This window comes from Pavona decussata, unplaced genomic scaffold (genome assembly GCF_977016875.1).
Source record: "Pavona decussata unplaced genomic scaffold, jaPavDecu1.1 SCAFFOLD_178, whole genome shotgun sequence".
NCBI lineage: Eukaryota > Metazoa > Cnidaria > Anthozoa > Scleractinia > Agariciidae > Pavona > Pavona decussata.
The window spans coordinates 492501-515973 of NW_028145588.1; the positions used below are offsets into that span (position 1 = coordinate 492501).

Sequence of the window (23473 nt, forward strand, 5' to 3'; positions counted from 1 at the left end):
TTCGGCTTTGGAACGGCTTTGATTCAGACGCCGAACTTTTCATGAGTCGAACCTAATGCACAAATTATTATAACGTATTTCAAATAAAAAAAATAAATTTAAAAAAAACCCGCTGACATTTCGATTGGTTTTGCCTCAAGTAAATTAAGTTCGGCTAATTAAGTTTGGTGTCTGAATCAAAAGGCGGGATTTTCGTGATTTGGGCCGACCTTAATTTAATTTAAGTTCGGCTCATGAAAAGTTCGCCGTCTCAACTGGGCCTAAGTCTACCACGGTTCTTGGCGTTGTAGCGTTTCGTCGTATTCTGTATTCTGTATTTGGCATCGCATCCTTACGCTTTTGGACCTACTTGTATAGAGAATCACCGATAAGGTTCGTTTTCATTCTAATGTTTCATTTTATTTTGTATCGTTCCTTACTATTAGGGTATTTTTCTTTTAGAACTGTCACGCTGGGACGGGCTCCATTATCTTATGTCTTGTATCTTGTGTCTTACGGTGTTACTCCAGTGTTGTTGATTTAGCGGCTAAAGTATGATAAAGCAGATAACAGGCGCGACCACCGAAATCCAAAAGAAAGAGATAGGAGCGGTATTTCACACTGCACCTCCACTAGGGTTATATCAACATTTACTTAAAATGGAAAGCCCTCTGTAACATGATGACATATTTGCTCACGTTTCTTTTTCAGTGGTTCATATTTCCACGCGGGATCCGTGCATCTGCTAGACTGTTCACAGTCCCCCTATTTTTCCGTGGGATTCTCGAGACCGGTACGCTTCGATGGAACTGCCGCCATCTTGGTTTGTAAAAGCGAGCGCGATCTGGGGGAGAGTGTCTAAACTACCGAGGGGAGCGGGAGTGGGTGTTAGTATAATGGAGGGAGACTGTAACAGCTTCTCACTGTCTCGTGTTCGAGGGGCGTGCCAAAACTTTGTCGCCTCGACTAATTGAATCAAACAAAAAATATACTCCCCAGAGATAAACATGTCAAATTGAAGGAAATACGATAGTCCTTGTTACAGTACCGTTTCTGTACCATTTCGAAACAAAGTACAGTTGCGAAATAAAATGAAGTTGCGAAAGTCTTTCGAGTGTAGGCTTGAAAATACAGTACAGTACATCAGCTATTTGCAAAGTGAATTTCAATACAAGCGGAACACATGCAGTGAAGCTAACAGCGAAACCTTCAGATACATGCCGCATATTTTGTAACATTTATTTTAAAATAGCAGTCGGCGATTTCGGGAAGAAAAACAAGTACATTTCCACAGAAAATTTTTTTTAAGATCCCGGAAAGAGCTGGAGTTGCCAGCATTCCTCTAGCCGATCTTTTTAAAGCACATCGATCTTGGAGTTGAAGTGGATCCACAAGATGAGAAATCTTTACGTCGTTGCAAAAGCGCTTGCGAGGAAAGCCACGATCAGCAACGTTTCAACCGCTTTGTGTTTGTTGTTTCGCCCCAGAGAATTGTTAAAAAAAGTCGTCCCAACAGTTCGCCATCTACTTCAAAGCAGTCCAAAGAGACGGAAAACTGCAGTCTGCCGCCGCTGATTTTCAACTATCAGACCTCCAAGCCGACGAGACAAACGACAAAAATCAAAACATTCCCCACGATCTTCACATTACACGCCAGCCGTATCCACTTTTAGAACTGGCGGTGAAAGATACGTCAGTCATGCTGTCAACGCTTCAGAACTACTATTATCTAATTGACCAATGAGGTGTTGCCGTTGCTGGTGCAACGGGCCTTTGGAACGCGAGACGGTGAGAAGTTGTTACAGTCCCTCTATTTTTTCGCTTCCCATCCCCCATTATACTAACACCCACTCCCGCTCCCCTCGGTAGTTTAGACACTCTCCCCAGATCGCGCTCGCTTTTACAAACCAAGATGGCGGCAGTTCCATCGAAGCGTACCGGTCTCGAGAATCCCACGGAAAAATAGGGGGACTGTGAACAGTCTACCCAACCCCTCGGTAGTTTAGACACTCTCCCCAGATCGCGCTCGCTTTTACAAACCAAGATGGCGGCAGCTCCATCGAAGCATACCGGTCTCGAGAATCCCACGGAAAAATAGGGGGACTGTGAACAGTCTATGCATCTGCTTATATTTGCTCCTTTTGAAGTAAGATAATGCCATCTTTTAATCCCGGCCGAGCAAAACCGTTTTGCAGTCGGTGAGATAACCTGTAAATAGACTCCCAAGCAGTTGCTGAGTAAAACTGGACACAGTAGCAGCCCTTATCTTGTTTAATATTGTGATGTAGAGGTGGCCTCTCCTATAAGCCTGGTGGTTTGCTGAGGTCTCCTCGCCTAACAACTTGCTGTATATTTTTGATAATTTGTTATACACATAAAGGCAAATAAATGATGATGATGATAATCATGACGATGATGATGATGATGATAACTGCTTCGCAAACGTCATTGCAAGAACACTGACGGTTGGTTTGATACCAGTGTTATCAAACTCTATTTTTCAGTTAATTTTGGTCTTGGGTACGCATTACCTAAATGTAAATTGAAAAATAGTTAAATTTGGCAGCGGCAATTTTTAAGAGGCTAATTATCAGAAGCAGAATTTTATTGGTGTATTTTTAATGGATTTAGAAACAGTGAAGCATTAGACTTACTACCAGGGTCAATTAGTATGTTTCAACAAGTGCTAATTTTTTGTTAAAATAGCAATGTGAGTGAATTCGAATTGGCTGCAAAATTGGAATTTAGTACTGAGAAGATGAGGAGTGGATGAGCAGTTCCCTCTCGTTTTATCTTGCTCGCAATATTTTCTTCGCCTTTGTTATCCGGGCGCATCGCAATTTTCTTTGCACCTCTCCACCACTAACAGGCAATGAGATGTATTTATTACGATCAAAAATTTAAGTTTGTAAAAAGTCTGAAAATTGGGTAACTTTTCCAAGGAGAGTTTTCGTGGTGAATATTATATCTTTTGGTCTCCCAAACTCCGTTATAAGTAAAGAAATAATAGAAATAAAACAAGAACAGTCTGCCAGTATCGTAAACTCCAAGGAGCAGTAACACCCAGCCGGATATGTCAATGCCCATTTTCTCACTGAACCAAGTGTACCTCTTTACAATGATACCCAGGTGTAATGAATGCGTGGCTGTGCACCAGGTTAACCTGTTCTGTGAAAGCTTTAACCAGTCACCGTTTACAATTCGAAGTATAACTTGGCTACTGGAAAAGTCTGTGAGTACTTTTTCAAATAACCCCCCTCCCCCCCTCATTTGGCTTAGTATCACAGTAAATTAATGCTGGTTGCATGCCATTGGTGTTGCTCTTGCTGATTATATGCCAACTGCATTTTATAGTGTTGAACGCCAACGCAGTTCAGCGAAATGTTCGGATGAGGTCTTGAATTTTACATCTATTATAATTTTGATACGGTGTTTTCCAATTGGAATTTGTCTTCCAGAGATGTTTGTTTTAACCTTTCTTTTGTTGTAGTCATCCTTTCGTTTCATATCTTTTGCTTTGGCATTTAGGTCTTGTCAAGGAAAGTGGGACAACCAGTTTTACAAATATTATTTGGGCGCCGAGCTATGTTTTTGAAAGGTCCATAGAAGCTTGTGTTAGGAGTGATCTCATTATAATTGCCCTCGTTATGTTACCTGTGCAAAAAGTTCCTAAGCTGTAAATAAAAGGTTCCCGAATGTTACATCCAATAAGATGCATGACGCGAAAGTTTGTATTGTAGTGCTAGATAATCCGAGTGTTTTCCTCCATCACGAGCGCCGATCGAAACCTAACAGCTTGCATAACACCTAAACTACCAGTTAAAATTCCCTCGTGGTCCTGTTTCTGATTTCAGGAGGAAAATGTCCAAAATAGAGTATTACGGTCCCTAACCAAAATGTCCGGCAAAAATCTCTTCTTCTTTTTTCTTTGTGGGCGATATGTACGTGTTCAAGCCATTTTCAAATGTTTTTGTTTTGTTTTGTTGTTGTTTTATCAGAACTCGAGCAAAGAAGAAGGAAAAGACAGAAAACGAAAAACAAACCAAAACAAAAAATGCTCGCAAATCAGTTACTTGGTGTGCCGTTTCATTGGGCGAGAACAAGCTACCAAAATAAACTGGTAATTTGGGCACCGAGTTTTTCTTAGAAACACAGGGAATCTCGAGTATTGCTATACAGTTGATCGAATAGAGTGACCAATGTTGTAGATAATAAAGTAGTGTAGTGTACCAATAAATCTAACACTCAAACAAGTCAATCACGGGGTGATTTTGACTGATACAAAGGGTCAAAAGGTACTCGTCTTTATTCATCGAAATCACTTCCTAAAAAATATGCCAAAATTAATTTTTCATAGTGGAAACACAAAGAAAAAGAGATTAGATTAATAAGTACAGCAATGATTTTTTAACCACGTTATTATATGAATTGAAATAAAAAATAGGCGGAAACTTTCACGCTTTTCGTTGATGATGTTTCGTATTATTTCGTCTTCATGATGATGAGAAAGGACTGAGCACTGCGCTCATGAACAAGGTAAAATATTTTAAAAGGAATTCCCCTTAAACAAGATAAGTTCTGCGTAGAAAACATTTTGTTACTAGAATGAACTTTAGAAAGCAAAGCTGGTAGTAGTTCAGCGATCAGTCATTTCACACTGCATTTTAAATATAATTCATTTTATGACATCCCGCTTGTTGTTCGTAACGAGACCAGGGGTAAACAGAAAAAAAAATGATAACATTAAATTTGTAAACATTCACAAACGTCCATAGAATTATGTGTTCAAATCTTGATATCGAGGACTTGTGGTAGTAACAGGCAAAAGACCGTTTCATTTTGCGTTTAAGAGCCTCGTGTTTCACAGTGTTCTCTTTCAAGGATAAACTTCATTTTCTTCAGCTAAATAAGCCTCACTTACAGAGTATCCAGCTCATGATTGTTGTCAAATATCCCAGGAGGCAATTCTTGTAGCTCGTTACCTTCCAACCATCTATGCAAAAAATAAGGCCAAGGTAACAGTAAGGTCCATAAACCTTTTTGAAGTTGGAATATCTGATGAAGGATGGGAGTGTCTGAAAGATGTTGTCTCATCTGGCACCTCTAACCTGCTTTGCTTTTGCAAACAGCGCTGTTAAAGCTACTTTCCTTACAAAAACATACAAGTGACTGATGGAATGAGAAATACACCTCGGAGATAATGTTTTGTACATTTAACTGTACTAGTTCAGCAGCTTTTTTGTAAAGTTAATTGTCGCATTATCTCCTACTCGATATTACAAGAACGTTAATTAAAAAAATGATAAACAACAGGCATATAATTTTATGGTAATCTGAGCCTTTCTTTTCTTTCAAACTTTTTCAAATTAAGGATTATTTCATGTCATTTTTGTCCAATCAAGGCAAAGTTTTTGCTTGAGCGTGGATGTCTATTGTTTGTCATTCGCCGCCACATGATTAGTACCGTAAACTAAAAACTTTGTTCTGGTCGATACATTGGGGAAAAAAAGATTACTCGTTGTTAAAACTGCATTATATTTTTGAAGTTTATATTTTGTTAATTTTGGAAAGTTAGGACTATTAACGTGGCGCAAATTTGGTTTTGCATGTCTCGCCGGGAGATGAGAAATGTGTTTTTATTGTCTGTTTGTTTGTTTGTCTTTTTGTTAATCATAACCAAAAATTGGCCTTTGAAGCGAAACCCTGCCCAAAGGTTTTCAAGAGAATTCTCGGGATCATAAATAAATAAAACAACAACTTAGGAAGAAAGACATCGAATAATAAATGCCAAAAAAAAAAAAAATTAGTTAAATCAGAAAGACCTGTTCAGTTTTTAATGATTAGGTATCTTATTGATGGTATTGTCTCCGTCCCACTCGTTTTCATAAAAATTAATGTTCTGTAATGTAAGAAGAGCTTAACTTACAGGGTTGCCAAATTGGTATTGTTGTCAAACATTCCTCGCGACAGGTTCCTCAATTCGTTGTTGGACAAAAACCTGTCAAAAATATGTATTTCAGTCCGAGCAGGGAAAATATGTTTCTTTTTGATTATTATTTCTAGCTAAAGAAGAATTGTTAAGTATATCCATTTAACACAATTTTCTGATCAAAAGTACCCGCAGTGACACACACAAGTTTGTTTGAGATTAACGGTTTTGAGTTATAATAAGCCATGACACCAATTGTTTCAGGCCTCTCATTGAAAACAAAATATGAAATGACTTTGAATTTCAACCCCGTTTAACTCTTTGCAGGAAAAACGCAAGCTTATGCACTTTGAATTAGATAAGACAATCTTTGAACGTTTACTTACAGGCCCCATAGGTCAGCTTTATCATCGAGGTATTCTGGAGGCACGCTCCCTGTACCATATTGCCTCACAAACCAATCATAAAACCAATCCCTACGACGTAAGCTATGAAGATATAATCGGAAGACGATCAGTCCGGTTGTTGCTAATTATTGTATAATTATCAATTATTCAGGGATCATTTTAAAGATAAAAAAGGTATGTTCACTTACGGCCGTCCCAGGTCAGTGTTTTTACCAAAAACGCCTGCAGGCAAGTCCACTAGCTGGTTGTTATTCAAGTTCCTATCAAGAAATAATCTCAAATTAAAATGCAGTTGTTCCCAAATGTAAATTTTCTAAACAGATGTCAATCGGCTTTTTTTTTAAAATTAGGTGTGTTATTTTTTTTTTTGACAAACAGTAGCAGATGAATATAATAAATAATAAAAATAAACGTTTCCTGTAAGTGATTTTACGAATATTGTTTCTTTCTGGTGAAGATCATTGTTTGTTTGGGAAAAAAGCAAAATTTTGAAAGTTCTGTGTTCTCTCAGTAAATACAGTCTTGTAATCTCTTATATTTATATTCTTCTTATTTCTTTACCCCTAAACTGGAGCATCAACGTTAACAGCCAGAATATCATCAAATGCCAGTTCGTCTTCAGTTATTGGCCGTTTTTATACTAGAGACGCATTATCCGTCTGGACGAACTTGGGCAAACATTCGTTGTTCGTCTGGATATTCGTCTGTAGTATGAAAGACGGGCACAAGACGCATTATGCGTCTAGACGAATTATCCTCCGTTGTGCGTCCTAAACGACGCACAACGGAGGATTATTCGTCCAGACGCATAATGCGTCTGTGTGTATAAAGACGGACAACAGACGGATAATGCTAAAATGTGCGCACGTGTTACTGAAAGCCAGCGTTTATATTCCAAAGAAAACAAGATGGCGGGTACAAGTGAAGGTCCAAGGAAACAGCGAAAATGTCGTCCGTGGACAGAGACGAGCTCAAGTACTTTGCCATCGTCCTGGCCGTTGAGAAAAATGTGTTCGAGGAGATAAAGATGGCTCTTGAGGAACTCGTGTCCTCGGAAGAATTTAAAGAAGAAAATGATCGGGAACACGTTGGTTCTAAATCTAAAAAGGATTTGACTCCTTTGAAAATTGATGTTGAAAAGCTTCGAAACAAGTTCTGAAGTGGTTGAAAGATCAATGGGGTAGATATACTGATCGCATCAAGAAGGGTAGCGGTAAGTCTCCACTTCAAGAGCCAGAGTGGTACAGAATCATAAATGCCATTTTTTCTGACACGGTAAAAATGAAGTGTGCAATAGCCACAAAGTTATAAAACTACAGGCAGCCTTCAGGAGGCAATAGAAAGTGGTGCCATTCTCACTGAAACGTTTTCTTGAATTTTTCAGCCGTAACAAGTCACATTACAAAGTCTCACAACGTTACGGCTAAATCTTCAAAACAAAGATCACCCCCTTGCTTTTTGCGTAAACAACTAGAGACCCATGCCTTATTTTTGTTGAGTTTCATGAAACTGGATAATGATGGGTTACCATCATCTTTTACTAGTAAGTTGATTGTTGAGTTTCTTTAACTCACAACATTTACTTCCAGATTAGTTAACTTACTGTAAGTGAAAGTGCAGTTACACACATGTTGAAAGGCAAGCAAAACTTCTGATTTCATAGTTTATTGAATTATGAATTCTGTTTTTACAGCCACTGTGGAACTTTTTTTTTAAAGACAGTGCCTACTAAACTAGAAGTATCTTTGAACAGTTTATGACTTTGTGGGAAAAGCAGATCTTAGTAAGGGCTACTGAAAAAAGAAAATTGGGGGTAACCATGCATTTTTCAGACATAATTAAGCAACAATAATTCTGAAAAATGCGAAAATACAAAACAATGTATGGCGTTTTTTCCCCAAATTGTAGCTTAATTATCTCTGGAAAATGCGTGGTTACTCCTAGTTTTCTTTTCAGATTCCAATAACCCTTGCCAAGATCTGCTTTTTCTGCGTAGTAATTAATTGCGCAAAAATGTCTTTGAGCAGGCACGCCATTAATATCAGAAACCCAACTTCCTTGGACCATCCCAGGATGAGCAGAACTAATGCGCAGTAGCAAAAGTAGGCACGGTCCTGAAGTTTTAATAATGCTTAATTTCAAACTTGAATTTCAATGCTGGCTTATAAAAATGGTTGATGTTTACTTAACATGACCAGTGGTTTTCTATCAAATCCACAAGGGTTTCATTAAAGTTGATTCTCAGTTTTTGCCAGTGGAGGTAATTTGGTCTTTACAAAATCAAGGATTTGCATTTCCTTCATCTCTGATATCCCACAACCAATTGGCAATGGTTTCTCTTGTTGTATTTCCATCTTCAGCCTGGGCATTGCCAATTCGAATCAGGTTGAGCTCATTGACCCGAAGCCTCCATCTGGCATTACAGAGATCACTTCGGTGGATGCAGAGATTATGGAGAGCAATGCCGGTCATAATGACAAGGGGTATGTTGTCCAAATGGCATTCTGTTTTTTGTAAATGTTTCTCCATCGCCCTTTCAACATGCCATAGGCATGTTCAGCAACTATTCTGGCAGAGCAAAGTCTCCTGTTTAAATACCTTTCCTTAGGGACCATTGTTCCCTCTTTTTATGGCTTTAAAAAGCTAGGAGTGACTGGGAAATGTTGAATCACCCACAGTGGTAAGTGGGATCTCGCCATAGGGGTGAAGATTCAAAGACATGTTAGGAAGAATGTGACCGTTTTCAACGTCAGAATTAATACTGCAACTTCTTAGAAGCCTAGAGTCATGCGTAGATCCTGAAGCACCCACAGCGGCCCACATAAAGCACTTATTGTGACCGATAAAACCCATTTTTGTCACTGAGTATCTCTTCTTGTAGCTGTAAAAGTTCTTGAGTTTTGTGCTAACGTAGACATGAAATCCATCCCATGCCCCAACACAGGGAAACTCCCAATTTTCGAGAAAGCTTTTCGGTCCTTGACTTCACTATTCAAGATTTCTTGGTAGGTAAACAAGTCTGTCATACAAACATCCCACAATCGCCTTACAAAAATCTTGAAAAATAACTTGAGCAGTGGACTCTGCGACCCCAAAGAGATCCCCAACAGTTAAAAAGGTACACCCATGGGCAAGTCGGTATAAACATAAAACCAACTGGGCAGCAGGTGGGGTAGGATTAGGCTTCATGCGAGTGGGTTTCTTCAAGATAAGGTCTTTAATTTCCCCCAGAATAAATTCAAATGTATCTCGAGACACTCTAAACCTTTTCTTGAAAGATTGTTCATCCCAGTTTTGATAGCCGTTGGTCCACCAAGCGCCGTTCCTCTGCTCATCGGGACCCCTCTTGTTTCTGCTGCTTTTCACTAGTCATCATGATTGCTGACAGAGCAGCGGACTATGCAGCTTCACTTTCGAAGTCCATCTCCTTTAAACGACGTTTCTTTACCATTTCTTCGATCTTACTATATCGATGACTTGCAAACTCTTCTTCCGCTTTTCTTTAACTGGAGAAGAATTTTACAATTTGCAACACCGCCGCCATCTTGAATTTTGCTGCCCAAAAGACTCTGGTATCCATGCTCTTTTATGTTTGGCTGCGCAACGTCTTGCGTTCTTCGTCTCTCGTAGCTCGTCCCGTCTTTACACTAGACGTATAAATTAACGTAACAGACGCATTATCCGTCTGGACGGATTATGCGTCCTCTGAGTTTAAAAATGGCTATTGTATGATTAGTCATTTTGTAACAATTTAACGCACCTCTTATTCGGATAGAGAAGAAAATAAAAAGGAAAAAAATGCTCACAGGCTTCTCAGCTGGATATTGCGGTCAAAAATCTCCGAAGGCAAGGTCCTTAGTTCATTGTCACCCAAGTTTCTAAAGACAAACGAAATAAGATTTATAACCAATACACATACAACTGATTAATGCTATAAACAGCTTCCTAAATAACCGATAACCTTTATTCGGCACGACAACATGCACGGATTTTTGTCTGAGAAGGAAACAGCTTTCCAGAGTAAGGCTCGAAGAAAACTACGAGGTTCAAGGGAAACAGATGATGTCGGTTCCAAAAGCCAAATAGAATTAATTTGTTAATTGTCTTTAAAATCTGATTATTTTCAATGACAGCATTCACAGGATCCTTACTGTCAGACCGGGTAGGTTGTTTGTCTTTTAGTGTTTTCCATCACAGTAACCACACTTGTCGTTGTCCTAGTCTGTGTCAATTGAAATTGAAAACCCTCTACCATCTTGAAATTTTTAACGGAATTTTTCCGTGAAATTGACGCAACTCAACTCATTTAAAAACTGCATTTTGGAAATGTGTCATTTACAAAGTAACATACCCTTAAATTGTTCTCCTATTTGTCCATCTCTTAGGGGTTTTTATTAGCGTTAGTTTTAGGTACTCACATCACAAGCAGCCTTTTGTTATGATCGAAAATTCCTTTACGCAACAACTTTAAATCGTTGTTATTCAACTTCCTACCAAACAAAAAACAGCATGAGACCTTTGTATTACTTCTCTCTAATAATAAGCTAAACTGCGGTAACAGATTCCTTCAGAATCCAGATACATCCGACATTTTTGAATAAACTAGAAATACGTGACTCGCAAAACCTCGCGAAGCTGGGGCTGGGTGGAAAGCCCTCTTTACTGGTATTGTACGGCATCAAATGAGGAGATTAAAAGGTTTCTGAACATAGCAACTATTTTGATGAGCATGGTCTTTTCGTAGTTCCACAGGCTAGTTTGCGGTTGAAAATCTATTTCTGAGGCGACGCAATGTACAACAGGCGTGCAGCGCGGCTGTCGTGTTTGATGAATTTATTTCCCACGGAAAATTATTTTACCGCGGCCACAAAAAGTGTAATTTCTTCAATGCAATCTTTCACCAAAAGGATTTCTGGAAAAAAGGGAAAAGATTCTGGAGAGAAAGTTCTGTATCCCGCGAATATTGATGAACATTGCAGTTGAAATTTGATCCCGCACGCAAACTTTCGCGATGTATGCAAATTTTGCTCCAGACGACGCCAGACAGTCCGACGTCATTCATACTTTGTTTTTTCACTGTTGCTAGGCAACCGTGCAGACACCTTCAACTAAACATATATATAAATATATTTTTCGCTCGAATTCGCGCGGCTTAGCTCCGCTCGGGCCGACTCGGCCCGACAAATTTATTAACCTCGCTAAGGAAAAAGGCGAGTCCAAGAATAGTAATCACCGCAGAACCAAGGATTGGCTTATGCGAAATTTAACGAAGAAGATACAATATTTCAACTGTATTCTAGAGTCATAGTCATGTCGTGTCACAAGGATGTTACACTAGCAGTATTTATACCTTAGATAATTAGCAAATGGTAATTGCCTTTCTTTTTGAGATTTGTGTAATGTTAGGACAGGAATTAATCATTGTTTGAGCTTTGTGTGGTTGTTGTAATTCTGGGCACGGCTATTAGTTTTTTATCACACGGTGTTTCTTGCCACGGCTATTTGGTTTTTTGATTCTCTCGTTGTAGCGTGTTATAGAGCTATGTAACGAGTCACAGTAACAAAAGGCTTAAATTGTACGTAAATCACGACTGTGTTTTTGCAAATGTTTCGCTCCACTGTTGTAGTACTTTTGAATTGTGGGTACTCAGTGATTTTCTCCCTTTGTTTACAGCGGTGCATCGACTGTCTTTTAAATTTACCATTTAATGAGAGACAATGTTTGCTTCAAGCTAAACAAGGGTTTTATGCCATAAAAAGTCATGACATTTAAGACAAAAAGCATCAGTGTATTTTTTTTTTCTTAAAAGGTCTTAGAGGCAGCTTTTTGTGTATGGGTGAAAACAAAAAGTCCAATTTAAATCCTAGGTACGGCCCTGTTCGTATCTTTTGATGTATAATATCATTATGACCGAATTAGAGGAACAGTTCGTTACTAATTGATTGATTTTTGATAGCACAATTAAGTTCTATATACAGTACATAAGTTGACGACATGCTTATTTTGCTGAAGCGCTCTGACGTTAACCAAGCCAGGAGCCCATTACTCTAATGGGCTCCTGACAAGCTTAATTCTGATTCGACAAGAATTTACGGTTTACTGTAGATACTTTTCTTGATCATAAAGTACATTTTCTAGACCTTCTAATCAATAAAAATATTATAAGGAAACCCATACTGGTCAGTATATTTCGTGTGAGCTTCACACCTTGGCGTTTAAAGACCGCTTGGTAAAAGCTTTGTTTTCCAGAGCGGCCAAAATTTGTAGTAATTCTAAGCTTTTCCAGAACCAAGTCAAAAGGATCAACAAATTTTTATCTTGGAATGGATTTCTTAAAGGGATACTCTAGCCCCCAAAACAACTTTCCAAATTCAGAAAGCTTAAGACCCAAATAAAAGATATTTACCAAATTTAGAGTTCGATCTCCGCTATTTTGCCTAGAAAAGCGAAAAGTTTCTCGTCACGGGATTCGAAGCAGCGCTTGGGCCGAAAACCGGAAATGACGTAAAAGAAGAACTCGCCAAACCTTTTCCGGTTAGATTCCTCTGGAGTTTAGGTAAATGGCTTGATTTTAAAATTCCAAAATAAAATGTATAGTTCGTGTTTTGAGGAAAATTCAATGATACCGTATCGATTTATGGTTGCTTTATGCTTAATTCTTGTAACAACGGTGAAGGTCTTAATAATTCGCATTTCTTTCGGGTTTTGTACGGGTGGTTCGGACACACGCGATTCGATTTGTTTGCTAACCCCACGACCTCTGCTCACTTTTCTGAAGACTGTTCTCAACCACAAATTATCACAGCTGTGTCTGTGGAAAGATGAAAAGCTCACAAAACGCCATTTCAATCTTGTTTTAAAGAAGGACTATCAGAAAATATGAGCATATGCCCGATGGAGGACAGCACGTCCAATGAAGCCGCTCGCGCCAGACAGATTACAAAACAAGCTACTCCACCAGAACTAGCTATGGTTCACTTTATGTTTGTAAAATAATAAGAAATTGTTATTGCAGTGCAGTCTGAAGAAAACTAGCATTAGCCGATAATGATACTTAAGCTTACCTTTCGAACACGCGTAGTATCGCAGTTATTTCATTAACCTTGTTCAGTTCAGGTACGCGACTCAGTCATATATATTCGCTGTATACACGGCGCGACAGAGCAAAATGACCAACAAAGGTGAACACCGTTTTCTAAATCAGCATAATATCAAAGGTAAAGGCCTTATTTTGCTTTAAAATGGCAAACAATGAAAAATTGCCGGTATCATTACTTAGCGGAAAAAATCCCTGTAAAGTGAGCTCGAATGCGGTATTAATAGAACGCAATATGCAATATGGAAGGAAAGGTATAAACTCGTTTAATGTCCCAAAAGGCCCAGCACAACACAATGACTTCCGAATTTATTTATGGGCTTAGACTTCGTCATAGTATTGCTGTTTGTACAGGTACCGCTCCTGTAAAGTGTGAATCGTGATAATGAAAGCTGCCCACATCTCCAAGCTTTCGCTGAGCTTTGTACGCTGTGTCTCTAACAGGCCAATTCCCGGGGTAAAATTTACGTGGATTTTTTTTAAAAATGTAACTAAACTGGATTTCAAATAAAAACGCCGTACCATAAAAAGGAAACTTTAATGCTACTCAAAACGTATTCAATCGCCAATGAAATCTCATTGCGGATGTGAAATACACCGAATTTGCGATAGAATGCATAACTGGTCGCTTACCAATCCGCTCTTAAACACCTCTTCGCACTCGTTTTGTAGAGTCCGTAACCGAGTTCACTTCGCTGTTACACGGCTAAACACATACGACAGAGCGCCCTCATAGCTCTGCTAACATAGCTCCGTCGGCAATTTCGATTGTACTATTTTGTTCAGAAGAAAAACAAGCAAAAGAACTGCGCTAATCCCCAGAATCCATATTCTCTTCAGTGTTGTAAACAAGAGCGGTTCTTCATTCTACGTCATCGATCACGTGCTTCACTAAAGACGATTTTTACTTCCGGTCTTCAAAAAGGGGAAAATTTCGCCTTTCTCCGGCAATTTTCGGCCTTTTACTTGTTTCTTTTGAACTTTTTGTGCCGTTTACCCTTTATTACCTTTATTACCCTTTGCTACCTTTTAAGCGAAAGTTGTTTTGGGGTCTAGAGTATCCCTTTAAGAGAGTACACATGCAAGTCCATTCTCAATCGCCTTAAGAGGCTCGCAGCAGTTTTTCTGGACTTAAAGTGGAAGTTTTGAAATTACAATCTCGCATACAAGATAAACTTTTATCTCCTTCATACTACATCATCATTTCAACATATGATCAAAGTTAATTTTCTCATCGGTTTCCAGGCAACAGCTATTACCATAGCAACGGAAGCGCATAGCCTCTCATTTTAAACATTGTCGATTATCTCGAAATCTAGTCAGACACTTGATTACGAAACTTTAGAGATTTAAACTAATCAACCTACTAGACAACTTGAAGGCGAAATTAGAAAAAAAATCGGTTAGAGCGTTTTCAGGTAAATAATGAATTAATTTTTACGGGATGATTTTGTTTATTTCCGTATTTTTCACCAATATCTCTGGCAAAATGACACTTAGCACTTTGTGTTTTTTGTTAAAAGGTCTTTCCTCATAGCAAAACATTCTAAATGTGTATTGAGTTTCATGGGTGTCTCCGATTACATTAAGATATTTATGTTTGAAAACATTTAAAATAAAGCACAGATGAATGGAAAAGTTCCTACTTTGCATAAATGGAGATATCTTTAAAATGCCCCCACAGATTTTTCTGTTGAATTGCAAGCGGTTAGAGTAAGAATTGTTTTCGATATTCACGCAAGTTTTACTGAGGCTCAACTGAGAACCGAAACCGGCGTTAGATAAGAAGGCTGAATCTTGCTCAAGTTTCAGTCGTCATTCGCTTTTATTTCTTCAAACAAGAGTTTTAGTTTGTTTGCCCCGGTCTATTTCACTGCTATTCACGTTATGTGAATTTTTATGATTACGGGAAGTCGTGCAAAACTTAAAATTAACATAAATATATGCTTCTGCTTCTCTTGCACGACTTCACGCAATCATAAATATTCACAGCACGCGAATAGCAGTGAAATAGACCGGGACAAACAAAATAAAACTCTTGTTCGAAGAAAGTGAATAACGACTGAAACTTGACCAAGATTCAGCCTTCTTATGTAACACCGATCTCGGTTCTTGAGTCTGAAATTTGCGTGGATATCAAAAAGAATTCTTACTTACTCTGGATAAAATTATCATAGCTTGGTCGAAGAGGTGAAACCCTGATTAACAAATCTATCAAGAAATTGAATAGGTTATTTAGCGATAATGTTAAGTTTGTAGCACTTTATTCTACTTCCACGCTTTCTCATTATTGTTCCAACAAGGATCCAGTTCCTTTTTCGCTGAAAGCTACATGTAAGGCCCGGTTCATACGTCGATCTTTACATGAGCCGAACCTAATCATTTGGTTCGGCGCATGTAAAGATCGACGTATGAATCAGTTAGGATCGACAGATTTGTATTTGGGTCGACCCGCCGTTCTATTCGACTGCGCCAGTCGAATAGAACGGCAAAAGTTCGACTTCGATTCAGACGTCGAACTTTTCATGTGCCGAACCAAATGCATACGTTACGTATAAATTATATAAATTATATCTATCCCAGAGGTCTGTGCATTCCATCGACTTGGCATGCGCAAAGGAATTCATTCTGAACAAGATGGCGGGAAATGAGGAATGTGCTTGCTCTTCTTGTTTCGAAACAACTGAATATACTTGTCTGAGATGCGAAAGATTAAAAAAAAAGAATCTATTCTTGATGTGCACATGCACTTCAAACCGACAGAAACTTTCAATATAGGCTATATCAAAGGCGAAGACTCAAGACTTCTCAGAACAAAATCTTCAAAAACAACATTTGAAGAAAACATCACTCAATTCAAACAGAGATTACCTATCAGAGATTACTTCGATAACCTTATAGATAAAACTCTTTCAGAAGTCAACCTCCGCGAAAGAATGTCGGCACTACAAAACAAACTAAAAACCCGCAAAAACATTTTGAGGTTTGTTATGAAATATCGCCCTTCTGTGTCTAACCTAAAACAATTCAGATGAGTAAATACAGGAGCCATAATCAGGGATGGAGACCGTAAGCGTGGGGTCCACGCGTCCCCTTGTGTTGTACCAAAAAAATCTAGCTTTAGAAAAAATTGCCCCCCCTCCCCCTTCACGTCATAAACCCGCGTGAATACACGCAAATATGCGTGGGGCTACTACCTTATATGTGACACGGAAAGCAGCTGAGAAAAAATTCACTAAAGATAAAAAAGTCCTTACGTGTCTGAGTACATGTCAGTAGAGTGTAAGCTTTTTTCATTCATTCAACAGTAGCAACGCACGCAGCGCCACCGTCTTGGCGCCTTTTTGACTTTACTGTGAGAGTCATGTGATCAATAGGCCGCTTATTCCAACTTTTCCCGTCTTCTTTCAATTGCTACCTTTTCTTAGTGAGGGTCTAATTCCTTAAATGTGAGTACTGAGGAGATATTCCCTGGCAGAATTTTAAAATTTGGACGCCATTTTGAACGGGTAGAAAAAAATCCTGGCTGTTTACACGCGTGCGCGCACGCGCGTATGGCGCAATTTTTTTCTAAAAATAGATTTTTTGATACGACACATGGGGACAAGCCCACAAGTCAAAATGGCATCTCGTTACGGTCTCCATCCCTGATTATGGCTCCTGGTAAATGACACTTGATAGAAAATCAGCCTCTGCTAGGGGAGATCTACAACGACCCTTCCTTACTTTCGTACAGAAAAGAGAGATCTTTGAAAGACGTACTCGTAAGAGCAAATTAGCTTTGAAGGTCATATTCTTCCTATCTCGACCTGTAGGAGCCGTGTTTGGCCTGTCTTTATTATTTTATCAAGCAAGCTCTTCCATGTCAGAATTCATCTTTCCCGCCATTTTAAATCTTGTTGAGTACAAACAACAGCCGCTGACCACGAAAATCTACTTTCTCACTTTAGCTTTAATTAAGTTCGACTTCAGTTAGGTTCGACGTCTGAATCAACTGCCGAACTTAATTATTTGGGTCGACCTTAATAGGTATTAGGTTCGGCTCATGTAAAGTTCGACGTATGAACCGGGCCTAATGTTATTTAAAGATTAACATGTCCTGTGTGTGTGCAACATTATCGTTCCTTAGCTTTTCGGCTTCGTGAACATGCCTCCAAACTTGAACAACCTATGTTCAGACACTTTTTATATTGTGATAGATTTAAGGAATTATTATTATTATTATTATTATTATTATTATTATTATTATTATTATTATTATTGTTTTTGGCTTGCCTGATTTCACCAATTTTTGTATTGATCTCTGTTTTAAGTACCATATTTACCAGTCAGTTTACAATAACTGTGAATAATAGATCTTTAAATGACAATTGGTCACAGCTTGGTTTTCTAGAAGCTTTGTACATAAAGAACTTGAAGCCTACAATTAATGGAAGGCCTTCAAGCCTCCGTAGAATTAGACTTGTTCTAATAACTTTATTCATTGGTACCATATGCTAATTATCTTAGGTATAAATACTGCTAGTGGAACATCCTTGTGACACGACATGATTATGACTCTGGAATACAGTTGAAATATTTAATATCTTCTTCATTAAAATTTTGCATAAACCAAAACTTGGTTCTGCAATGATTTCTATTCTCGGAGTCGCCTTTTTTCTAGATTCCGTCAGGCTCCAGTATTTTTTTTTTTTTTTTGCTCGAGTAGCTGAAGTAACAAATATAGTTTTCTGACAAGTACCCGTAATATTTAGCCGGGCATCACCCTATTTTTACCACCGTCGACCCGGTTTTAAAATTTAATGCCGATCGGACTGCGAAAATAAAGATGATATAAAATAATAATAATAATAATAATAATAATAATAATAATAATAATAATAATAATAATAATAATAATAATAATAATAATAATAATAAAAATAGTAATAATAATAAATATAATAGGAAACCCGTAATTGTAGTCTGAAAGCAGGAAAAGATGGATGGATGTTGTGGTCAGCAGCCAAACGATGTAATAAAAACGAACAAAAATTTGTCAGTTGTCAGTAAAACCGAAGGTGACAACATTCTGAAAAGGTAAACCATTGTCATATGTTGAAGGAACTCCTCCGCTAAATGCTGATCTCTTTGAACTTATCAGAGAAAACCAAGTTATGAATTCCTTTTCACTAAAAAATTTATACTTACGTTTTCGCATTTTTCATGGTTTTTAAAGACAGTTCGGCGCGTATACCTTTATTTACATTTTTTTGCTGTCTTTCGAAGGAAAACTTAACGATCCCATGAAAGAATTGATAGTAAAAGGTTGCTAGATCCGAAACTAAGTAGCGAGTGGTGATGCTTTTAATATTTACGGCCGGTAAAATACGTTCCCAATTCCAAATTCAAATAAAAAGCTAACTTGGATGAACTCAGCTTCTGGGAAACCTGATAATAAAGATAATAACTAATTGCCATTTTTCTGCAAATCTCCAAAGCCTGAGTTGGCCGTCCGGACAACGGTATACGGAGAATAAGAAAAGGAGGTGGCTTAAAACCACCAAATGTTAAGAGCAATTCTCCAGGAAAGTGAAGCAACGTTGGAAATGAAAATTTTTAACCCCCCTTCATTTTTTGTGTGGAGGTAGGTTACCTGGAGGGATGAACAAAAACAGCCATATTTGGATCGGCAGGTGCGTCGTTGCCATGGAAACCGCACTTGATCACGCCGGCCTGAGGTCTATGTTTTGACCGAAAAATTCACTCTCAAATAGTAAAAATAAACGAGTCTGGTTCTCGAGTACATGTGAACCAATTCAAATGAAATTCATTCAGATGGTAGAACCACTCTCCCAGTTTATAAAATTTGCTGTTAGAGTATTTTGGGTTCTATAATCAAGAAGGCAATGTTCGTATTACTATGTTGCCTGTCAGCCATTTTGACAAGAAGGAAAAACAAGCACAACCATATTCGTTATTTCTCCGAAAGTACTCTTTCCAAATCAACCAAATTAGCAGCAGGGCTTACATAGATATTGAAGTTTATAAATATTATAAAATCTATTTGGGGAAAATTATATTCTGGCCATGGGTGTTGAAGACATCCGAGGCAAGTTGCAAAAAATTGCAAAATTGGAAATGTTGAGGTCTCCAGTATTTGGTTCAAACAGGCTTTAGATAGAGAATATCAGCTTCAGAGGTTTTTTCATTCATCTTATCTGTTATCTACATTTGATTGATTAGGTTTTGGCCAACGCATTTGATGAAATATAAATTAAAACAAAGCCCACCTTTCAACTTTTGGGGATTTCTTCAGGATGCTTTTGTCGTATAGGATGGGTCTCTCCTCAGTTCGCTCGCTCCATTTTCTTGACCAAATCTTGCACAGACTCTATCGGAAAGGACAAATCTAATTGCCTAGCCTCGCCAAACATCTACTTTTAGACCAAAGATGATGATGCATTAACCCGAATAAAGAACAGTCGAACAGGTCAAACACAGTCGTATGTCGAGTATCGAAATAATTCATCAATACAATCCATCCAGGACGTTAAATAGATGTATCAAGATCACAGCTGAGCAAATGCATGTCTGCGACGATTCTGAATTCTTTGGCTAAATCGAGCCGTGCATTCCGTGGTGCATGGTTGAGAAGCGAAGAAATCGTTGTTTACGACCTGTTTATGACCAAACGTATGTAGGCCGGAAATGCGAGTAGCAAAGCTGCTGACCGGATGTAGTTTTAAATGCGATATACGCGCTTTTTGTTTGTTTGTTTGTTTGTTTTTGTAGCTTCGGCTAATTGTCGCAATGGCATTATCTCTTCTTTAGACATTTTACAATATATCATTGATAGAGGGATAAAAGGACGACTTTTGATCCGCTTTTATGACTGTTTTACATTGGTGAATAAAGAGGACAAAATAAAAGTGCTTCACTGATCGTTTTACGCAACCACATAAGCCGCCCATGTTTCCTGGTTGTGTTTGTTTTTTTTTTTTTTTAATTCATTGCTTATTGGATGTTAAGGATGGCTTGCATGTAAGACACGTCGCTGATCTGGGGCATTAGCGTACACATTAGAATTTACGAAGTTGGAATTTTTGACCCACCTCTCCTCCAGACATAAATATAAAGTCCTCTCCAAGCCGATAAATTTTCACATTCAGTACCTAATACCTGCCCAAATTTTGGCATTCTTTCTGTTTATTTATTTATTTATTTATTTTTTGCTGTTGTTTTTTTTTTTTGGTGGGGGGAGGGGTGACCGGACGTAAATTTGTGCCGTCGATCAAAAACACTGTAAGGGAAATTTGCATATCGTCGTGCGAAGGAAAATATCCTGGTCGGGACAATGTGAAGTTGGTCTCTTTCCAATCCCAAAAGGGACGTTTCGGTTTGTGAGTGCAGTGGGAACAATATAAAACTCAGTCAATGTCAAAGGGATATTTCCAGGCACGTGCAAGCCTACGGACTTAGTATAACCCGTGATGAAGTCAGCAAAGAAATGGATCTTATTCTTTGCCGCGCAGGTAAAGAAATGTAACATTTCACGCGCGAATTTTTCATTCTCTTGTCACGAATAGTTTATCATAACTGAATTTGTAATTGGGGGGGGGGGGGGTGCGACTATTATGATCATGCGTTCAATTTTCACCCAAGCTTCAGTTCAGCTTCATTTCCTTTGTTTTTGTTTTCATTTGGCTATTGTTTTTTTTGGCTTTCTTCACCATTGCCATTGTGAAACAACCCCATTGCAAGAGGATATCATTACACATACATCCGGTGTTACATCCCATTACATTGTGTTACATCCGGTCAGCAGTCGTGCTTCTCGGACTTCCGGCCTATGCGTTCAGTTTATTTACCATTCTTGGCTTGTCGACTATCGCAATATCTGACTCGATTTTAGCCAAAGACGTTACTTTGGATTGTTCAAAGGCATGCATTTGCTTTGAACATCGATCTCGACACATTTACTTTACTTCCTGGCTGAATAATATTGATGAATTTAGGTGCTCGACGGCAGAAATCGCAAGCATTACGACCATGTTTTGGACTTTGTCAACTATTCTTTGTCAAGTGTATGCGGGCTACTTGTATCATCATCTTTGGTCTGAAACACAGCAAACTGGATATTCGATGGGAGTAACTGTTAGTCTGCGCTAGATTTGGTCAAAAAGACGGAACGTGCGTGGAGAGAACCACGCGACGAAAGCATCCTGAAGAAATTCCCAAAACCCTCAAGGTAGGTTTTGTATCAATTTATATTTCATCAAACTTGTTGGCCAAAACCTTATTTACTAAATGTAGGTAGCAGACAAGATGATAAAAGATACTTTTGAAGCTGATTTCTCTCTCTAAAGCCTGTTTGAGGTAAATACTAGAGCTCTCAAAATTACCAATTTTGCAATTTTTTGCAATTTGTCCCAGGTGTCTTCAGCACCCATGGCCAGAGTATAGTTTTCCCCAAATTGATTTTATGATATTTAGAAACGTCAATATCTATGTAATCTCTGCTGCTAATTTGGTTTATGTGGAAAGAGTACTTTCGGAGAAATAACGAATATCGTTGTGCTTGTTTTTCCTGCTTGTCTAAATGGCTGACAGGGAACATAGTAGGACGAGCATTTTCTTCTTGTTTATAAAACCCAAATTATTGTAACCGCAAATTTTATAAACTGGGAGAGTGGTTCTAACATCTGTATGAATTTCATTTGAATTGGTTCACTTGCACCCAAGAACCAGACTCGTTTACTTTTACTTTTTGAGAGTGGAACTTTTGCTCAAAACATGGTCCCAAGGCCGACGTCATATAGTGCGGTTACCATGGCAACGATACATCTGCCGATCCAAATATGGTTGTTTTTGTATATCCCCCAAGGTAACCTACCTACACACAAAAATTGAAGAGGGGTTAAAATTTTTCATTTCCAACTTTGCTTCACTTTCCTGGAGAATTGCTCTTAAATCCTAATGACCCTAAATGGGAGGTCTGCCTTGTCTGTAAAATGTGGACATTTTGCAACCGACACAGTAATGTAAAGGGCCGAAATGATATGGAATTTTGGTTGCAGCATTGAAATGAAGTGAGATACAGTAAGTTCAAGAATTGACAAAAAAACCCCAGTATTTTCACTTCTAACGTTTATTTTTTTTTCCACGATTTGTTCGTCACAACCTGTGAATGAATCAGCCAGCGCGACTCATAGGATGTATCAAAACAGAAGTCTCAAAACATTACCATTCGTGCTCACGTTATCAGGTTTGAAGATCTGTCATAAAAGATTTATTTCCTGTGTTCGACTCATTGAGCAAACTTTGACGCAGTGAAGAAAGTGGACAGAGTAGTTTGGATTCTTGCCGAATACGGTACGGTTGGGCCGCCGTTTATTGTCGATGCTGTTTTTAGAGTTTAGGCTGGTTGGTCGGTCGGAGTAAAAATAAACTTATGAAAAAAAAAGATAAATAAATAAACGAACAACAATAGGTAGTGCAGGAGAGAGAGAGGGGAGGGGGGGGGGGGGGGGACTAAGGAGGGGGAGAGGGGGTAGTGAGAAACCGGGAGACCGGGAGACACAGTAACTTAAAATGGTTACTAGGGAACAACGAAGACGCCATTAAGTATGCTTACTACTGTCTATAGATGATTACGGGCGTATGTTTTCACAATTTTCATGGTATTCGGAGCATATATCTTGCAACACAGTTAGCTACCTTGTTCAAAAGGAAGCACTCAAAATAAACAATCCCCTGAAAGTATTGATACTTTCGATGTTTACGGTAAAATAATTCTGGGTTTTCAATTCTACACTAAAACTGAAATGACTCAACTGTGTAGCTTTAAGCTGTTGCTGAGATCGGAAACATTATGATAATATCACTGTCGTTCGTTTGTTTGTTTGTTTTATTTTTTTTAGAAAATCTGGTCTGTTGGGCAACGGAAAACGAAAAAAAAGGGGATGATCTTAAATGCGACATGGTCGATTGTTGAGTTTTTAATCTACTTTCGACTTTTTTGCGTGTAAATCACCTTCTTACCCGTATAAAAATATATATATATAAGCTGTTTATGTAAA

The 23473-nt window shown here is 38.4% G+C and overlaps 1 protein-coding gene and 1 long non-coding RNA gene across 2 annotated transcripts in view; one reads left to right on the plus strand and one right to left on the minus strand.

Annotated features, from left to right (window-relative positions):
- Positions 1–23473, minus strand: part of LOC146463384 (uncharacterized) — a 432669-nt gene that overhangs the window by 9347 nt on the left and 399849 nt on the right. Inside the window, exons 8-13 of the mRNA XM_085084507.1 lie at positions 10734–10805; positions 10122–10193; positions 6504–6575; positions 6295–6396; positions 5906–5977; positions 4901–4972 (exon numbers count right to left, since the gene is read on the minus strand). Coding sequence (XP_084940633.1) covers positions 4901–4972; positions 5906–5977; positions 6295–6396; positions 6504–6575; positions 10122–10193; positions 10734–10805 — 462 coding nt within the window. The remainder of the gene's footprint in view (positions 1–4900; positions 4973–5905; positions 5978–6294; positions 6397–6503; positions 6576–10121; positions 10194–10733; positions 10806–23473) is intronic.
- On the plus strand, positions 20028–21664 carry LOC146463385 (uncharacterized). The gene is made up of 2 exons (XR_014856922.1): positions 20028–20926; positions 21410–21664. It is a non-coding gene; the product is annotated as an uncharacterized LOC146463385 (long non-coding RNA).